The 14937-nt window shown below is 41.6% G+C and overlaps 1 protein-coding gene across 1 annotated transcript; it reads right to left on the bottom strand.

Moving 5' to 3' along the window:
• Positions 1–13760: 13760 nt before the first annotated feature.
• On the bottom strand, positions 13761–14627 carry LOC112775311 (uncharacterized). The gene has a single exon (XM_025818881.1). It carries the CDS (start codon positions 14625–14627, stop codon positions 13761–13763), a length of 867 nt encoding a protein of 288 aa, XP_025674666.1.
• Positions 14628–14937: the final 310 nt, after the last annotated feature.

Here is a 14937-nt window from a genome sequence, read left to right as displayed (position 1 = left end):
ACCTGGACATGTTAGCAAATATTGTCAGTTAAAAGGGAAGATTAATAATCTGAACCTTGATCCGCAGATTGAGGAACAGATTAATAATCTTATGATCGATAGTTCAGATGATAACTCTGGGCCAGAATCTTCGGATGATAATATCAACAACATCCAAGTTGATGATGTTGAGTCATCCTCAGATTCAGATATCAAGCAAATTAATGTTTTATCCAAAGATCAAGATCTCTTATTTGATGCTATAGAGGCTATTGACAATCTAGAACAAAAGAAAGACTTCCTTTTGAAACTAAAAAGATCTTTACAAAAGGAGAAAAAAACCCCAAAATTTTGGTCCTTAGTAATAAATATGATGTCAATCCTATTTTCAAAAAATTAGAAAAATAAGTTATTCGTCCCATAACCATTCAGGACCTCCAAACTGAGGTTAACAATCTTAAGAGAGAAATCCAGAAAATCAAAAGAAATCAAGACAATCATCATCTCATTCTCTCACAATTAATACAAGAGGAAGAATCTAGTGATGAAGAACTTGGTTCTCTTTTAAACCAAACTGAGTGCTCTAACAAACAAGAAAATAAGATCTCTAACGACAATGAGGGAAAAGAAATTTTGAGAATAATAAATGTGTTCTCTTTCATGAAGTATCGCGTAAATGTCCGAATTGTCGTTAAAGATTTTGTTTTCGACACCATAGCACTCTTTGACTCAGGTGCAGATTCAAACTGTATTAAGGAAGGTCTGATCCCCACAAAATATTTCGAAAAAACTACTGAACGTCTTAGCTCAATAACGGGCGAAAGGCTAAGTATCAATTTTAAAATAACCAATGTCTTTATTGAAAAGGGAAATATCAGAATTCCCACCGATTTCATTATAGCAAAAAATATAAAAAATAATGTAGTTTTGGGGATACCTTTCATAAATCTTTTGTTTCCATATCTGGCAGATTTTCCTGGACTTACCTCTTTTGTGGGAGGACAGGTAACTTTCTTTGAGTTCTTAGACTCGCCAAAACAAAGATCTCTAAACCTAATTGAATCCAAAACCAAACAGATTTGTTTTTTAAAAGAAGAAATCTCTTTCAAAACCCTTGAATCACAACTTACTCAACCAAAGATTCAAGAAAAAATAAAAAATCTTTCAAATCACATTGAAAGGTCTATTTGTTCTGATTTGCCTCATGCCTTCTGGAATAGGAAAGAACACATTGTTGATCTTCCCTATAAAAAGGATTTCAAAGAATCAAAAATCCTTACAAAAGCTCACCCCATTCAAATGAATGAGCAGCTTTTACAGCATTGTCAAAAAGAAATTAAAGATCTTTTAGATAAAAGGTTAATTCGTCCTAGCAAGAGTCCTTGGTCTTGCTCTGCTTTTTATGTTAATAAACAAGCTGAGATAGAACGAGGAACTCCCAGGCTTGTCATCAATTACAAACCTTTGAATCAAGCTTTACAATGGATTCGTTACCCCATCCCAAACAAAAAGGATTTGCTTAATAGGTTAAACTCAGCAAACATTTTTGGCAAATCCAAATCACTGAATCAGACCGATATAAAACGGCATTTACAGTTCCATTTGGGCAATATGAATGGAATGTAATGCCTTTTGGTCTGAAAAATGCCCCTTCCGAATTTCAGAAAATCATGAACGATATTTTCAACCCATACTCAAACTTTGCAATTATTTATATTAATGATGTCTTAATCTTCTCCCAAAATCTGGATGATCATTTCAAACATGTTAAAACTTTTATGTACATCATCCAAAAAAATGGACTCGCTATTTCTAAATAAAAAATTATTCTTTTTCAGACAAAAATCTGCTTTCTTGGTCATATGATTTTCCAGGGAACAATAACTCCTAATGAAAGGTCAATTTTGTTTGCAAAAAAGTTTTCAGATTATATCCTTGATAAACATCAGCTCCAGAGGTTCCTAGGATGTCTCAATTATGTTTCACATTTCATCCCGAATCTTAACAATCTCATTAAGCCCCTCCATGATAGGCTTAAGAAGAATCCTCCACCTTGGACGGACAAACATTCTGATATTATTAGATTTCTTAAAACCAAAGTCCAGAATCTCCCTTGTCTATACCTACTTGTTCCTCAGGCATTCAAAATAGTGGAAACTGATGCATCAGATTTAGGATATGGTGGTATCTTAAAACAAAAATTGCATGATAAAGAATGTATCATTGCATTTACATCAAAACATTGGAATACTACTCAACAAAAATATTCCACTATCAAAAAAGAAATTTTAGCCATTGTCTTATGCATCACAAAATTTCAATCTGACTTACTCAATCAAAAATTTTTAGTCCGAGTTGACTGTAAATCGGCTAAAGATGTTTTACAAAATGATGTTAAAAATCTTGCATCGAAACAAGTTTTTGCCAGATGGCAAGCTATATTAAGCGTTTTTTATTTTGATATTGAGCACATCAACGGCAACTCAAACTCTCTCCCTGACTTTCTCACACGTGAATATTTGCAGGGGGACAAGCAAAAAAATGATGCCTAAAAAGGCAACTTTAGCCTCAGCAAGAGGCAGAGGCGTTCGTCTAGCCCTACCCGGGCCAATCAGAAGATCTGGGTCTAGCACCCCAACAGGGTCATCTACCTAATAGCCTACTCAACAATCTGGGTCATCTACCCAACAACCCACTCAATAATCCGTTGAACCCACAAACAACCAAGCCAAACAAACTAAGGCAGACTATGCCTTCCCAATTGAAACCTTCTCGGCCTTACAAGACCAAGGTCTCACTAAACTCAACAAAAAGTCTTGGGCTGACATTTCCAACGAGTCAGATGAAGAAATTGACTTGGCTCAATTGATATCCCAAATGGCCAATCATAAAATAGTCATACAAATACCAAAAGAAAAGGCTATTGTCCAGACACCCCAAACATCCTCAACCTCTACCAAAACACAAAAAGCCCAAACCAATTACATGTCTACAAACAAAACCTCAAACATTATCCATATGGAGCCTGAATTCTGGGATAGCTCACCAAACAAAGTCATCCCAAAGATTTTTCCTACTGGGTTCCACTTCAGGCCTTTAGCACCCAACAAAACCTGCCAATTTTACGAATTCATCTTAATAGATAATGACTCAGTATCTATTAAACATTAAAAGGATAAAACCAATCCTTAATTTATAACCCATTCAACTATCCAAATCCTCAGAATTTTGTCCCCAAAATAATTTGGGAACAACCTAAACAAAATTCAAAAATTTTCTCAAAATTATGACCCAATAGGTTTTAATTATTAGGACAACATGGAAGCCTGGACTAAAGTATTTTGGTTTCAAAATACTCAGTATAGACATTCATGGTTAATCTATTTTAAAAGAAAAACCAATTATGTTTTTACAAATTGGTTCTACCAATGGTGGGACTTCTTTGGGCCAATCCCAGAAATTCTACCCTCACCAACAGATGAAGGGTATAAACTTTTTCAATCAAAATTTACAGTCAGGAATCATGTATTCCTGTAATGTTAAAATTTTTCTCAAAATTTTCACTAGCATGGGTATTTTCCTGGCAATACAAATATGCAAAATCAGACCACTGCAAATCACTTCCAATCCTACAAAGGCATGGTTACGTAAAATGGTGGTCTCAATTTGATTCATCAATGGCCTATCCAGATAAGATCAGAGAATGGTTCAAAAACAATCCACACAGTCAGAAGGTTTCAGATCCGGAAACGGCTTCGTTTCTCAATCAGAAAGCTCAAATAGCTGCAGCCCTTACAGGAGCTCAATCAAAAGAATCATTGGCAAAACACCTTCAGCAAATCATGCAGATGATCGAAGAAGATGAAAAACACAAAGAAAATCCTACTTCATCAGCAGAATCCTCAAGCAGTTATAATCAAAATGAAGATGACTGCTTTGGAATTGACCTCGGAGAGGATTAGCCTTTAATCTCAAAATTTATGTAATCACTTAATTTAAAATCATATCAACATGTACTGTAGAAATAGTACCGGTCATCTTCACCTGTACTGTAGAAACAGTAGTATCTTCAATTATAAAAGGAGACCTTGTTCTCATTGTAAGGCACCCTTTTAGTTTACTTATACATAGAGAGAAGTTAGTGAGAGAAGCTCTGAGAGTTCCCTTGTAAGCTCTCCAGCTCTTCTTCTTCCCTCTTCTTTCTTTTCCAATCATTCAATAAAATTTCAGTTCTTCATTTTCGTATTTTCATATTTACTTTTCTGCATCTGCATATGTGTGCGGACTACCGCCACATCTAACCTCATACCTAACTTGCATATGCGTGCGGACTACCGCCGCATCTAACTTCATATTTATTTCCTTGTTCTTGCATCTGCATTCATTTTTCTGACATTTGCTTTTGCCTCCTTCTTCCTCCTTCTTCCCCTTTTCCCTTTTCTATCATCACCAGGGCCAACTGGTATATATATATATTAGGGGTAGTAAAATGGGTCGAATTCGTCGGATCGACCCACCAAACCCGCTAAAAAAGGTGGGTCACGCTAGAACTTTAGACTTGTCCAATTAAAAAAATTTGCCAAATTATGTATATATGTTTCAATTATGTGACTTTATTTATTTTATTTTATAATTTCGTATATATGTTCAAATGATGTGATTTATTTTTTAAAATAAAGATGGTTCTATTGACAAATATTATTTTGAACAATTTTATTGAAATTAAAAATTTTAAAAAGATAGTAAAAAAATTATATTATAATTTGACTATTTTTTACTTGTATTTAATTGTTTAATTGTTATTTTTTGTTAATTTTAATTTATTTTATTTTTCAAAAAACAAAACAAAGTCAAACGGCTAGCATTTTGTACCCACTTTAGTTGGTAGGGCAGGCCGGCCCGCATTGCCACTCCTAATATATACTATATAGTAATTTTTTATATATTGAATAATTATAATCATATAATAACATTGAAATCAGAAAACATATTAACTCCATTATAGTTTAACTATTTAAAATATCATTTTAATATAATTTTTAATATTATAAAAAAAATTTGCATAAAAATTTTGCGGGTTTGGCGAATTTTTTTAATTTGACAGATTTCAAATCCTAGTATGACCCACATTTTTTAGCGAGTTCGGTAAGTCAGCCCGTTTTGCCACCTCTAATATATATATATATATATATATATATATATATATATATATATATATATATATATATATTAAGAAGATTATCACATATTTTACTATATAAAGGTAGAAACTTTTTATTCTAAAAAGTATAAATTAAATAAATATAAAAAATATAAAATTTTTTATTCATTAAAATTAATTATTATGAAAATTTTTTTATAATATTAAAATGATATTTTAAATTACAATATAAAAATATAAAATAAAATTTATTTTATATTATTTGACAAATAATTAGATTATTATATTTAAAATTTATTAACTAATTACTTTGTTAAATATATTTTTATATCATATAATTTTTTATCAAAATATTTGTAAAAGTAAAATTTATTTAAAAAGTTATATATAATACATGAAAATATTAAATTTTTTATTTAGGTATGTATTTAAAATTATATTATTTATTCTGTTTTTCTAAAAAAAATTAAAAAAATAATAAAAAAGTTAATATTTTCATGTATTATATATAGTATTTTAAATAAATTATATTTTTAAAATATTTTTATAAAAAAATATATTATATAATAATATCTTTAATAAAGTAGTTAGTTAATAAATTTTAAATATAATAATCTAATTATTTGTCAAGTAATATAAAATAAAATTTTAATTATTTTATATTTTTATGTTAGTTATAGTTTAAAATATTATTTTAATATAATTTTTTAATATTATAAAAAAATTTGCATAATAATTAATTTTAATAAATAAAAAATACTCATATATTATATATTTAATTATTTAAGAATAAAAGATTTTTGTTGCCGTTTAAAATATTGTGTATTGAAATATTGCTATTTAAAGCATTTAGGGTTAAGTTTCTTTATAAATAAGTTTTTTTTTATAAATTATTGTTACAACTTTAAAGACTCGGTTTTCACCCGGGTTAGACCTGGTATAGTTGTGGCCCAAAAATATTTAGATTTCATCGGGTCTAAAACCGAGTTAGGGTCTAAAAAATAAATCCAGTGTATATTTAGAACCGAATTTAGGTAAAAACAAACTCGATTTCATCCAATCCATAAACACCTCTAATAATATTATGTCATTTTGACATAAATTCTGTTCGGTTTGTCGGGTGAACGGAGCGGTAAGAGAGACGAGGGAAATCTGGACCTTGGCTGCTGACGAATGGATGGACCTCCCGAATTCGTGTGGAAGAATAGATGGTTGAAGCCTCGCGATCTCACGAGTTGTGGAGTTGGAGAGGGGGGAGCTATATGCAAAAAGGAATCCGATGCTCAAGTCAGGATCCGTACATATGGCAGTAAGAGTGAGGGTATGGTGACGTACCTCAGGGAGGGGTAGGGCCATCCCCCTATATACTCTGCACCTAGCGCGGGTCCCACAGGAGCAGACCCGCCTTCCAGAAAGTTTCCTTTCCCCCAGCTATCAGGTGCTTTGCTGGAGGGGTGGAAGCGTCGGGTCGGCCTCTTGGTTTGGGTTCGAGGTGCCTGTCGGGACGTATTTCTGGGCTGGGGTATTATGCCAGCTGAGCCGGGTCGGAACAGTACCCCCAACGCCCCAGCTACGGCCGTGAGCGCCGTTGTTGGCGCATTCTGATCTCCTTCTGTCGTATCGTCGCTGCGTCGGCCGCTCGTGATTGGGGCGTGCCTTCTACGCGCAAGTGGGTTTCATCGCCTCGAGGGAATGTCATTTGTTGCCTCGTTCTCCACGCCAGGCATTTAATGTTCTTAATTGCTGATTTGAACCCTGCGCAGAATGACCATTTTGCCCCTGTCTTTTGCGCTCCCAGGCTTCCGTTATTATTTAGTTCTCCCTGCTTTTGTGTTTCAGTTTCCTACTTCCAGATTACCACCAAAAACTCCTCATTTCCCTTCCACACTCTCTAAAGTCACTTTATTCTGAATTGTTCCTGTTTCACCAAAACTTTCTCAAGATTACGCCGCTCCTTTCGATCATCATCACTATTCTGGTAAGTTTCTTCTTTCTTTCCTGCTTCTCAATCTTGCCTCATGCTTATGCTGCTTGTATGCTCTTCCCTGTTTGTGCTTGTTTGGATTAAGTGTTAGATTTGCATTTTTGAGTTTTGACAATGTTAGGTAAATGATAGGGGGTTCCATTTAGGTTCCTAATTTTTTGTCTTTATTTAGCTATAGATTTAGCCTTGGTTTAACTGTAGATAGACTCATCGTAGCATTTAGCGTTAGTTCTTGTTTTTCTCACCTACCGACCTTTTAGTCTGATCTTGAGTGGTGCCTCCATTGTAAGTTTGGCGCAACTTCCTCTTCCGAGGCCCCATGATGACAGATACGCCTGGATCACCTCAGATGTGAAGGATACACCTTCACAAATAACCTTAGAGGATCTCATGGAGTTTCGTCTTCGCGACCAACTGTGCGGGGGCGGTGATGAGGAGGGACACTATGAGGTGTTTGTTCCTGCCGCCCACTAGCGCATATGCCAGCTTAATCTTAACATCCCCCGAATTGCTGATTGGATCTGGATGTGTAAAGTGATGTTCACCGTTCTGGGGGTTCGCATCCCCTTTTCCCCTTTCCAAATGGTGCTTCTTAACTGGTGCGATGTGGCCCTGTCGCAGTTGCATCCGAACAGTTGGGCGGCCATCCGGTGTTTTGAGATGGTCTACGAGTACCTAAACCTGCCGGCCTCTGTGGAGGTGTTCTTATGGTTGTTTGTCTTGACTAACCCTTCCAAAGAGGGAAGACACAAGAAGGGGTTTATGTCCTTCTGGTCTACTCGGGGCAGATGAATATTTGGGGTGTTTAAAGATTCATTTCGTGGTTTTAAAGATAAGTATTTTAAGGTCCGACCCGTCGAGGGTCATCATCCTTTCTAGTTGACCCTGGAAGGGGAGCGGCGAATTCTGACCTACTGGAGTTTCGGGTCCGGGTCCAACGCTTTTACGAAGGTTACATACAAAGACCTTACTCAGCGGGATAAGAACATTGCTGACGTGTTGGTGGCCTTTTTTTAACAAGAACAACATCAACCCTCATCTTTTAATGGGTGACCGGGAGATGGGTAGAGGTTATATAGGTAAGTGGTCAGTTGGTTGTGTTGCCCTTCTCCTCTTTTTCTTTTTTTTTTCCAAGCTGACGGGTTGTTGTGTCTACTGCAGTGGACATGGCCGCCGAACACACTGGACTTGAGGATTTGATGGCCCAATTCCTTTCTGAGTATAGTGAGGATAGCTCTGTGACACAGCTGCCAAGCATCCGTCCTCCCCAAATGCCAAAGCACAATCAGCTCTTCCTCCTCTCCCCCTATGGGGCCTAGCCGTCCCATCGTAATGACTGGTCCGAGCGGTAGCGGAGTGGTGCCTCTTGAGGTAGACCCGGCTGGAGAAGGTCCCGATGTCACTATAGACGACAATCCTCGCAAGCGGAAGCCGGCCTCTAGTCCTGAGGGGTCACTCACTGTTATGGAGAAGAATTTTGACGATGGGGGTTTCATTGACTTGCAGCTCATGCCCGACACTGATGAATTCTTTCATGATGGGGACCTGGGCGCTCAGGCTAGGTGGATCTACCGATGTATGTTGCGGGCCACGACCATTTCGAGGAAAGCCGAGCCGATCTGACGCAGGTTGGGTCCTTAGACAAGAAGTATCACCAAACCCTTCGGGAGGTTGAGAGGCTGAAGGCTGAGGTTGGGGTCTTAAAGGAGAAGCTAGCCGACTCAGAGGGGAAACTGGAGACCTCTGACGAAGCAGTCGCTCGTCTTACAGAGCGGGAGATGACCCTAGAGTCTCAGCTTAACTCTGCTCGCACCGAAACTTCTGCAGCTCAGGCTAAGGTTACTGCTTTGGAGGCCAAGCTTGAAAAGGTCGAGAAATCGGCCAATAGTGCTAAAGATGAGGTTGTTGGGCTAAAGCAGGAGGTTGCCGTTGCTGGGCTAAAGCAGGAGGCTGCCGACCTGAGGAAGAAAAATAAGGATACGGTGAAGAAGGTGATGTAGGTGATTAATGGGACCGAGGAGGCGATTAAGGCCCAGGTCAAGCTGCTTTCTCCCGACTTCGACACTTCTGCGATTGGAGCGTTCAAGACTATCCGAGATGGTCAAATTGTTGACATTTCGAAGAAGTGATGTATTTTTACTGGTATGTTATTTTGAACTTGTGTAATAGTTTTGTGTAGATCTTTGAACCCTTTTGTAATTTCTATAACTCGTTTACCGTTTTGTTATTGGTGATTGAAAATTTGTTTACCATTTTTGTAATTGTCGGTCTATTTACCGTTTTTGGTCAAATTTGTTTGGTAATCTTCTAGTTATGTACTGTTCCATTGTCATTGGTAATTGGGGAAGCCGGTCGGTGGCTTTCATATTTTACAAAATTTCAAACTGTGGCTTATTTTTGTAGCCGTGTATTGTAGTGTTGACGGTGTCGTTGGCTTCCGGGGTGATCAGTCCTGAGAGGCCGTAATCTCAGTAGACCGGTTAGTTGGCAAGTCAGATAAAGATACGAATAGAAATAAAGTGAAAAAGGAATATATTAAATGATTGACAAAAATAAAAAATTGACAATAATCCAACATAAAGTAAAACAGATGTTACTGAATCAGGGGGACGGGTGGCCGTTTTGGATGCTAGGAGTAGAACCTTGTCAAGTTTGCCACGTTCCATGTTCAGGGTACCTCCTTCTCGTCTAGACGCTTCAATTTGTAAGCCCCGTTACCGACCACTTCCCTCACTCTGTATGGACCTTCCCAATTGGCCGCCAGCTTGCCTTCCCCGGGGGTGTGGAGGCCTACGTCGTTGCGTCGTAGGACCAGGTCATTTGGCTCAAAGGTCTTCCTTAATACCCTGGTGTTGTAACGGAGCGCTATTCTCTGCTTTAACGCCACTTCCGACAAGTGCGTCATTTTCCTGGTTTCGTCGATCAAGTCCTTCTCTACAGCTTTCTCAACTCCACCCAGGAGATGTCGTGGACTAGGCTCCCCGACTTCCACAGGGATAACTCCGTCAACCCCATAGGTAAGTCGTAAAGGGATTTTCCTGGTGGAGGATTGAGGTGTTGTTCTATATTACCATAGGATTGACGCTAGTTCGTCTGCCCACGAACCCTTCTTCTGGTCAAGTCGCCTTTTGATGCCATGGAAGATGACTTTGTTTGCTGCTTCCACTTGGCCATTATTTTGTGGGTGCTCCACTGATGAGAACCTCTGTTTTACACCCAGACCTGTGAGGAACTCCCTGAAATTCTTGTCCACAAATTGCGTTCCATTGTCTGATATTACGGTCTCTGGGATTCCAAATCTGGAGATTACCTGTCTCCACATGAACTTACGGCAGTTTGCTGATGAAATGCTGGCTAGTGGCTCCGCTTTGACCCACTTTAGATAGTAATCAATAGCCACGATCAGGTACTTAACCTGCCCGGGCCCTACCGGGAATGGTCCCAAAAGGTCAATGCCTCACTAGCTAAAAGGCCAGGAGGCCATAAGAAAACTTAGCTCAGATGCCGGGGTCTTACGAAAATTTGCATTTTCTTGGAACTTCTTGCATCTCTTGAAGAATTCTTGGGAATCCGTCATCATCGAGGGCCAAAAGTAGCCGGCCTTCACGAGCTTCCGGGCCAAAGCCTTTCTCCGATGTGGTGGCCGCAACATCCCTCATGGACTTCTCTTAGCATGTAGTCCATCTGGTCGGGTCGCAAGCACTTCAACAAGGGTTGGTTCAACCCTCTCTTGTATAGCTGGCCTTGTATTATTATGTACTTGGCTGCCTCCCTTCTCAATGCCTTTACTGCCTTGTCATCGTCGGGGAGCTTCCTGCTTTCCAAAAAATCAGCAATTGGGTCCACCCATGAGGGTATGACATCTTCTCGGGTCACGCACAGGGCGACTGTCAGTTCCTTCACTAACCCCTGGATCAAAGAGCAGTTTCCCGTTCTAGGCTTTGTACTAGCCAATTTGGATAGGAGGTCGGCTCGTGTGTTCCTCACTCTTGGAATGTGCTGCACCAGGACCTGCTCAAAGTTCTTTCTTAGGTCCCAAAATTTTTCCAGGTATTTTTGCAGTAGAGGGTCTTTGGCTGGGTAAGTTCCATTGATTTGGGAGGTGACGACTTGAGAGTCGCTGTTCACCTCTACTCTTATTACCCCGACTTCTTTTGACAACAGCAGGCCACCAATTAGGGTCTCGTATTCCACCTGGTTGTTAGAGACCGGAAAATCGAACTTGACGGATTGCTCGTACACTATCCCTGTTGGGCTCTCAAGGATTATTCCTGCCCTCCCAGAGGTCTGGTTGGAAGCTCCGTCAACATGGAGTTTCCACCGCGTGCCCGGGGTTTCGTGGGGATTTCCAGTGACTTCAACCAGAAAGTCTGCCATGGCCTGGGCCTTGATTGAATGTCTAGGCTCATATTGTAGGTCATATTGAGATAGCTCGATTGCCCAGGTCATCATCCTTCCGGTTAGGTCGGATTTTTGCAAGACCTGGCATGTCGCTTGGTCCGTTCTAACGATCACTTGATGACCCTGGAAGTACTGTCGCAACCTTCGAGATGAAGTCAAGAGTGCATATGCTAACTTTTCCAGCTTGCTATACCTTAGCTCTGTCCCTTGCAGCGCTTTACTGACAAAGTAAAACGGCTGTTGGGTTTTTCCTTCCACTCGTACCAAGACGGCCGCCAAGGCTTCATCTGTTACCGCCAAGTACAAGAACAGTGTCTCACCATCCCTGGGTTTGCCGAGGACTGGGGGTGGCGAGAGTATGCTCTTGAAGAGGTTGAAAGCCTCCTCGCATGATGGGGTCTATTCAAAAACTATTCCTTTTTTCATCAAGTTGAAGAATGGCAGGGCTTTGGCTGCCGATGCTCCGAGAAAGCGGGAATAGGGCCGTGAGTCTTCCGACCAGCCTTTGTGTGTCCTTAACGCACCTCGGGCTCGTCATTTGCAGGATCGCCTCGCACTTCTCAGGGTTGGCATCCACTCCCCTCTGAGTTATCATGAAACCCAAGAACTTTCTGGCCTCCATGGCAAAGGCGCACTTGAGAGGGTTAAGTCTCATATTATGTTGTCGGAAGGACGTGAACACGGTCTTTAGGTCCCCAATTAGGTTTTTCGACCGGCCGGTCTTTACCAAGATGCCGTCCACATACACCTCCACTGACTTCCCGATAAGTTCGCTGAAGACTTTACTCATTAACCTTTAATAGGTTGCTCCTGCATTCTTTAATCCAAATGGCATTACCCTGTAGCAGTAGGTGCCACTTGGCATTATGAACGCCGTTTTTTCTTCATCTGGTCGGTGCATCAGGATCTGGTTGTAACCAGAATATGCGTCCATGAAACTCAGGAAGCGATATCCCGCGGCCCCGTCCACTAGAGCGTCAATGTTGGGGAAGGGGAAGGAGTCCTTGGGCCATGCCTTGTTGAGGTCGGAGTAGTCTACACACATCCTCCACTTTCTGTTGGCATTCTTAACCAGGACTACATTCGATAGCCAGGTTGAGTAGTCTAGCTCTCGGATGAACCCTGCTTCTAGCAAGCTGGCCATTTGCTTGGCAACCTTGTTGGCTCTCTTCTGTGTCATCTTCCTTCGTCTTTGGGCTACGGGCTTGGCCTCTGCCTTCACGGCCAGGTGGTGTGACATGAACCGGGGGTCGATCCTTGGCATGTCGGCTGGCATCCAAGCAAACAGATCGCCATTTGCTCGGATCATTTCCATCAAATGCTCTTTCAAGTTGTGGGGAAGGTTTCTATTCACAAAGGTGAACTTATCTTCCGAGTCACTGACCCTGAACTTTTCCAGGTCTGCTTCAGGCTCTGGCCTTGGTTTGTTGTCAACCCTGGCATCCAGGTAGGCTAGGAAGACCCCGGATGCCTCCTTTGACTTCTTCCTTAGGGAAAGACTGGCATTGTCGCACGCAACTGCCGTTTCCAGATCTCCCCTGACGGATCCCACCGACCCATCGTCGGCTACAAACTTCATTGTCAGTAGCTTGGTACATATTATCGCCCCAAACTCGTTGTTCATATTCCTCCCCAAGATAAGGTTGTAAGCCGTGGAGTCCCTCAGGATGACAAATTCTGCCATTAGTGACCTCTTTCCTTGACTTGCCCCTATGGACACCAGGAGGGAGATTATTCCATCAGTTTTCATAAAATTATCCTCTAAGCCGACCACACCGTGCTGGTGAGTTCTTAAGTCGGTTTCTCGGAGACCAAGGGCGTCAAACACGTTTTGGAACAGGATGTTTGAGTCGGCTCCAGTGTCAACGAGAATTCGCCTGACCAAACCGGTTCCCACTCTTGCTGTGTTTACCATGGGGGGTTTTTCGGCAGGTCGTGGAAGCATTGGTCCTCCGGTCTGAACGATATCGTTGGGATTTTCCTGGGGAACGGCCTTTGGCTAGCTGATGACATGGCCAGGACCTTAACATTTTTCTTCGTTGCCGACTTAGACCTTGGTGCCACATCCCTCCCGACTACGAGATTCACGATGGTGAGACCACGGTTGTTGTCCTCTTCGGGTTCTTGCCTTGGTTTCATGACACGGCTCCTGTCGTTGCTAGATCGGTATTGCTCTAGCCTCCTGGGTTCTCTTATGAGGTGCGAGAACTCTGCTAGCTTGCCTTCCCGGATCGCCTACTCCAGAACGTCCTTCAAGTAAAAACAATCTTGGGTTTTATGGCCGAAGCCCTTGTGGTAGTCACAGTAGAGGTTCTTGTTCCCTTCGGTTCTGTCCTTGAGTTGGCGAGGCTTCGACAAGATGCCTTTGTCGGCTATATGCTGGTACACCTTAACGATCGGGGCCGTTAGGGTGGTGTAGTTAGTGAACTTTCCTGCTCGGGGGAACGTCTTAATGGTTTTAGCTGGCGTTCCGTCCTTGGAGTGCTCCTTAGGCCATTCCCCGTTACCGGGCTGACGAGCAGGGTGATAGGTGGGTTGCCGCTTGTTGGCTGCCATGACCTGGCTGACCTCCTCGTCGTTGATGTACTCTCTAGCCACATTTTGGATTTCTTGCATTGTCCACACAGGCTTGGTGGTGAGGTGTTTCCAATAGTCTTTGTTCAACAACCTGTTTGTCAGACACAAGCTGGCCACTGAGTCGGTCAGGCCTTCGATCTCCAGGCATTCATCGTTGAACCTGTCCAGGTACTTCCTAGTCGGTTCTCCGCTTCTTTGTGTCACCCACAGCAAGTTGATCAGGTGCTTTGCTTTGGCAATGCGCGTGGTGAACTGAGCCAGAAAAGCGCGGGTTATGTCCGTAAAAGTCGTTACAGAGCCTTGAGGGAGGGCGTTAAACCAACGGATTGCCGGTCCCGCCAAGGTCACGGGAAAGGCGCGACATCTCACCTCATCGCCCACACCCTCCAGGTTCATCCTTGCCTCAAAGGCCGTTAGGTGTTCCTGGTGGTCCTGGGTCTCGTCGTACCTCATATCCGTTGGCTTGTCGAAATGTTTCGATAGCCGGACCTCGAGCATGGATTGGTGAAAAGGGGTTGCCCCCATGATTACGGTTTGTCACCGCCTCCTTGGTCTCTCCCTACTATCTTCTCGGTTCTCTTCTGTATGTCTCACTCGGGGTCGAGTGTAGATTATGGGGTCTTGCCGTCTCCTTGGTACTTCCCTACTTTCCCCCTGGCCTTCTGACTGGGATCGGGGGGGTGGTGTACATCTGGAGCGGTCTCTCCGGGAGCTTCTTTCCCTGGTTTCCCCCCTCCTTTGAGGAGATCGAAAACGAGGTTGGTTCGGGGCGGGTTAGTAGTGCTCTCTGTTTGCTAGCTCTTGCTCCAAGTTTTTCACCCTGTGGTATAGCTCC

Source organism: Arachis hypogaea, chromosome 3, assembly GCF_003086295.3.
Source record: "Arachis hypogaea cultivar Tifrunner chromosome 3, arahy.Tifrunner.gnm2.J5K5, whole genome shotgun sequence".
NCBI classification, from domain to species: domain Eukaryota; kingdom Viridiplantae; phylum Streptophyta; class Magnoliopsida; order Fabales; family Fabaceae; genus Arachis; species Arachis hypogaea.
The sequence above is the reverse complement of the archived record's forward strand: the minus strand, read 5'-3'. Positions and strand labels throughout refer to the sequence as shown.

What these genes read in the sequence shown, in the direction of transcription:
- LOC112775311 (XM_025818881.1), bottom strand. Translation starts at nt 14,627, where the DNA reads ATGGGGGCAACCCCTTTTCACCAATCCATGCTCGAGGTCCGGCTATCG.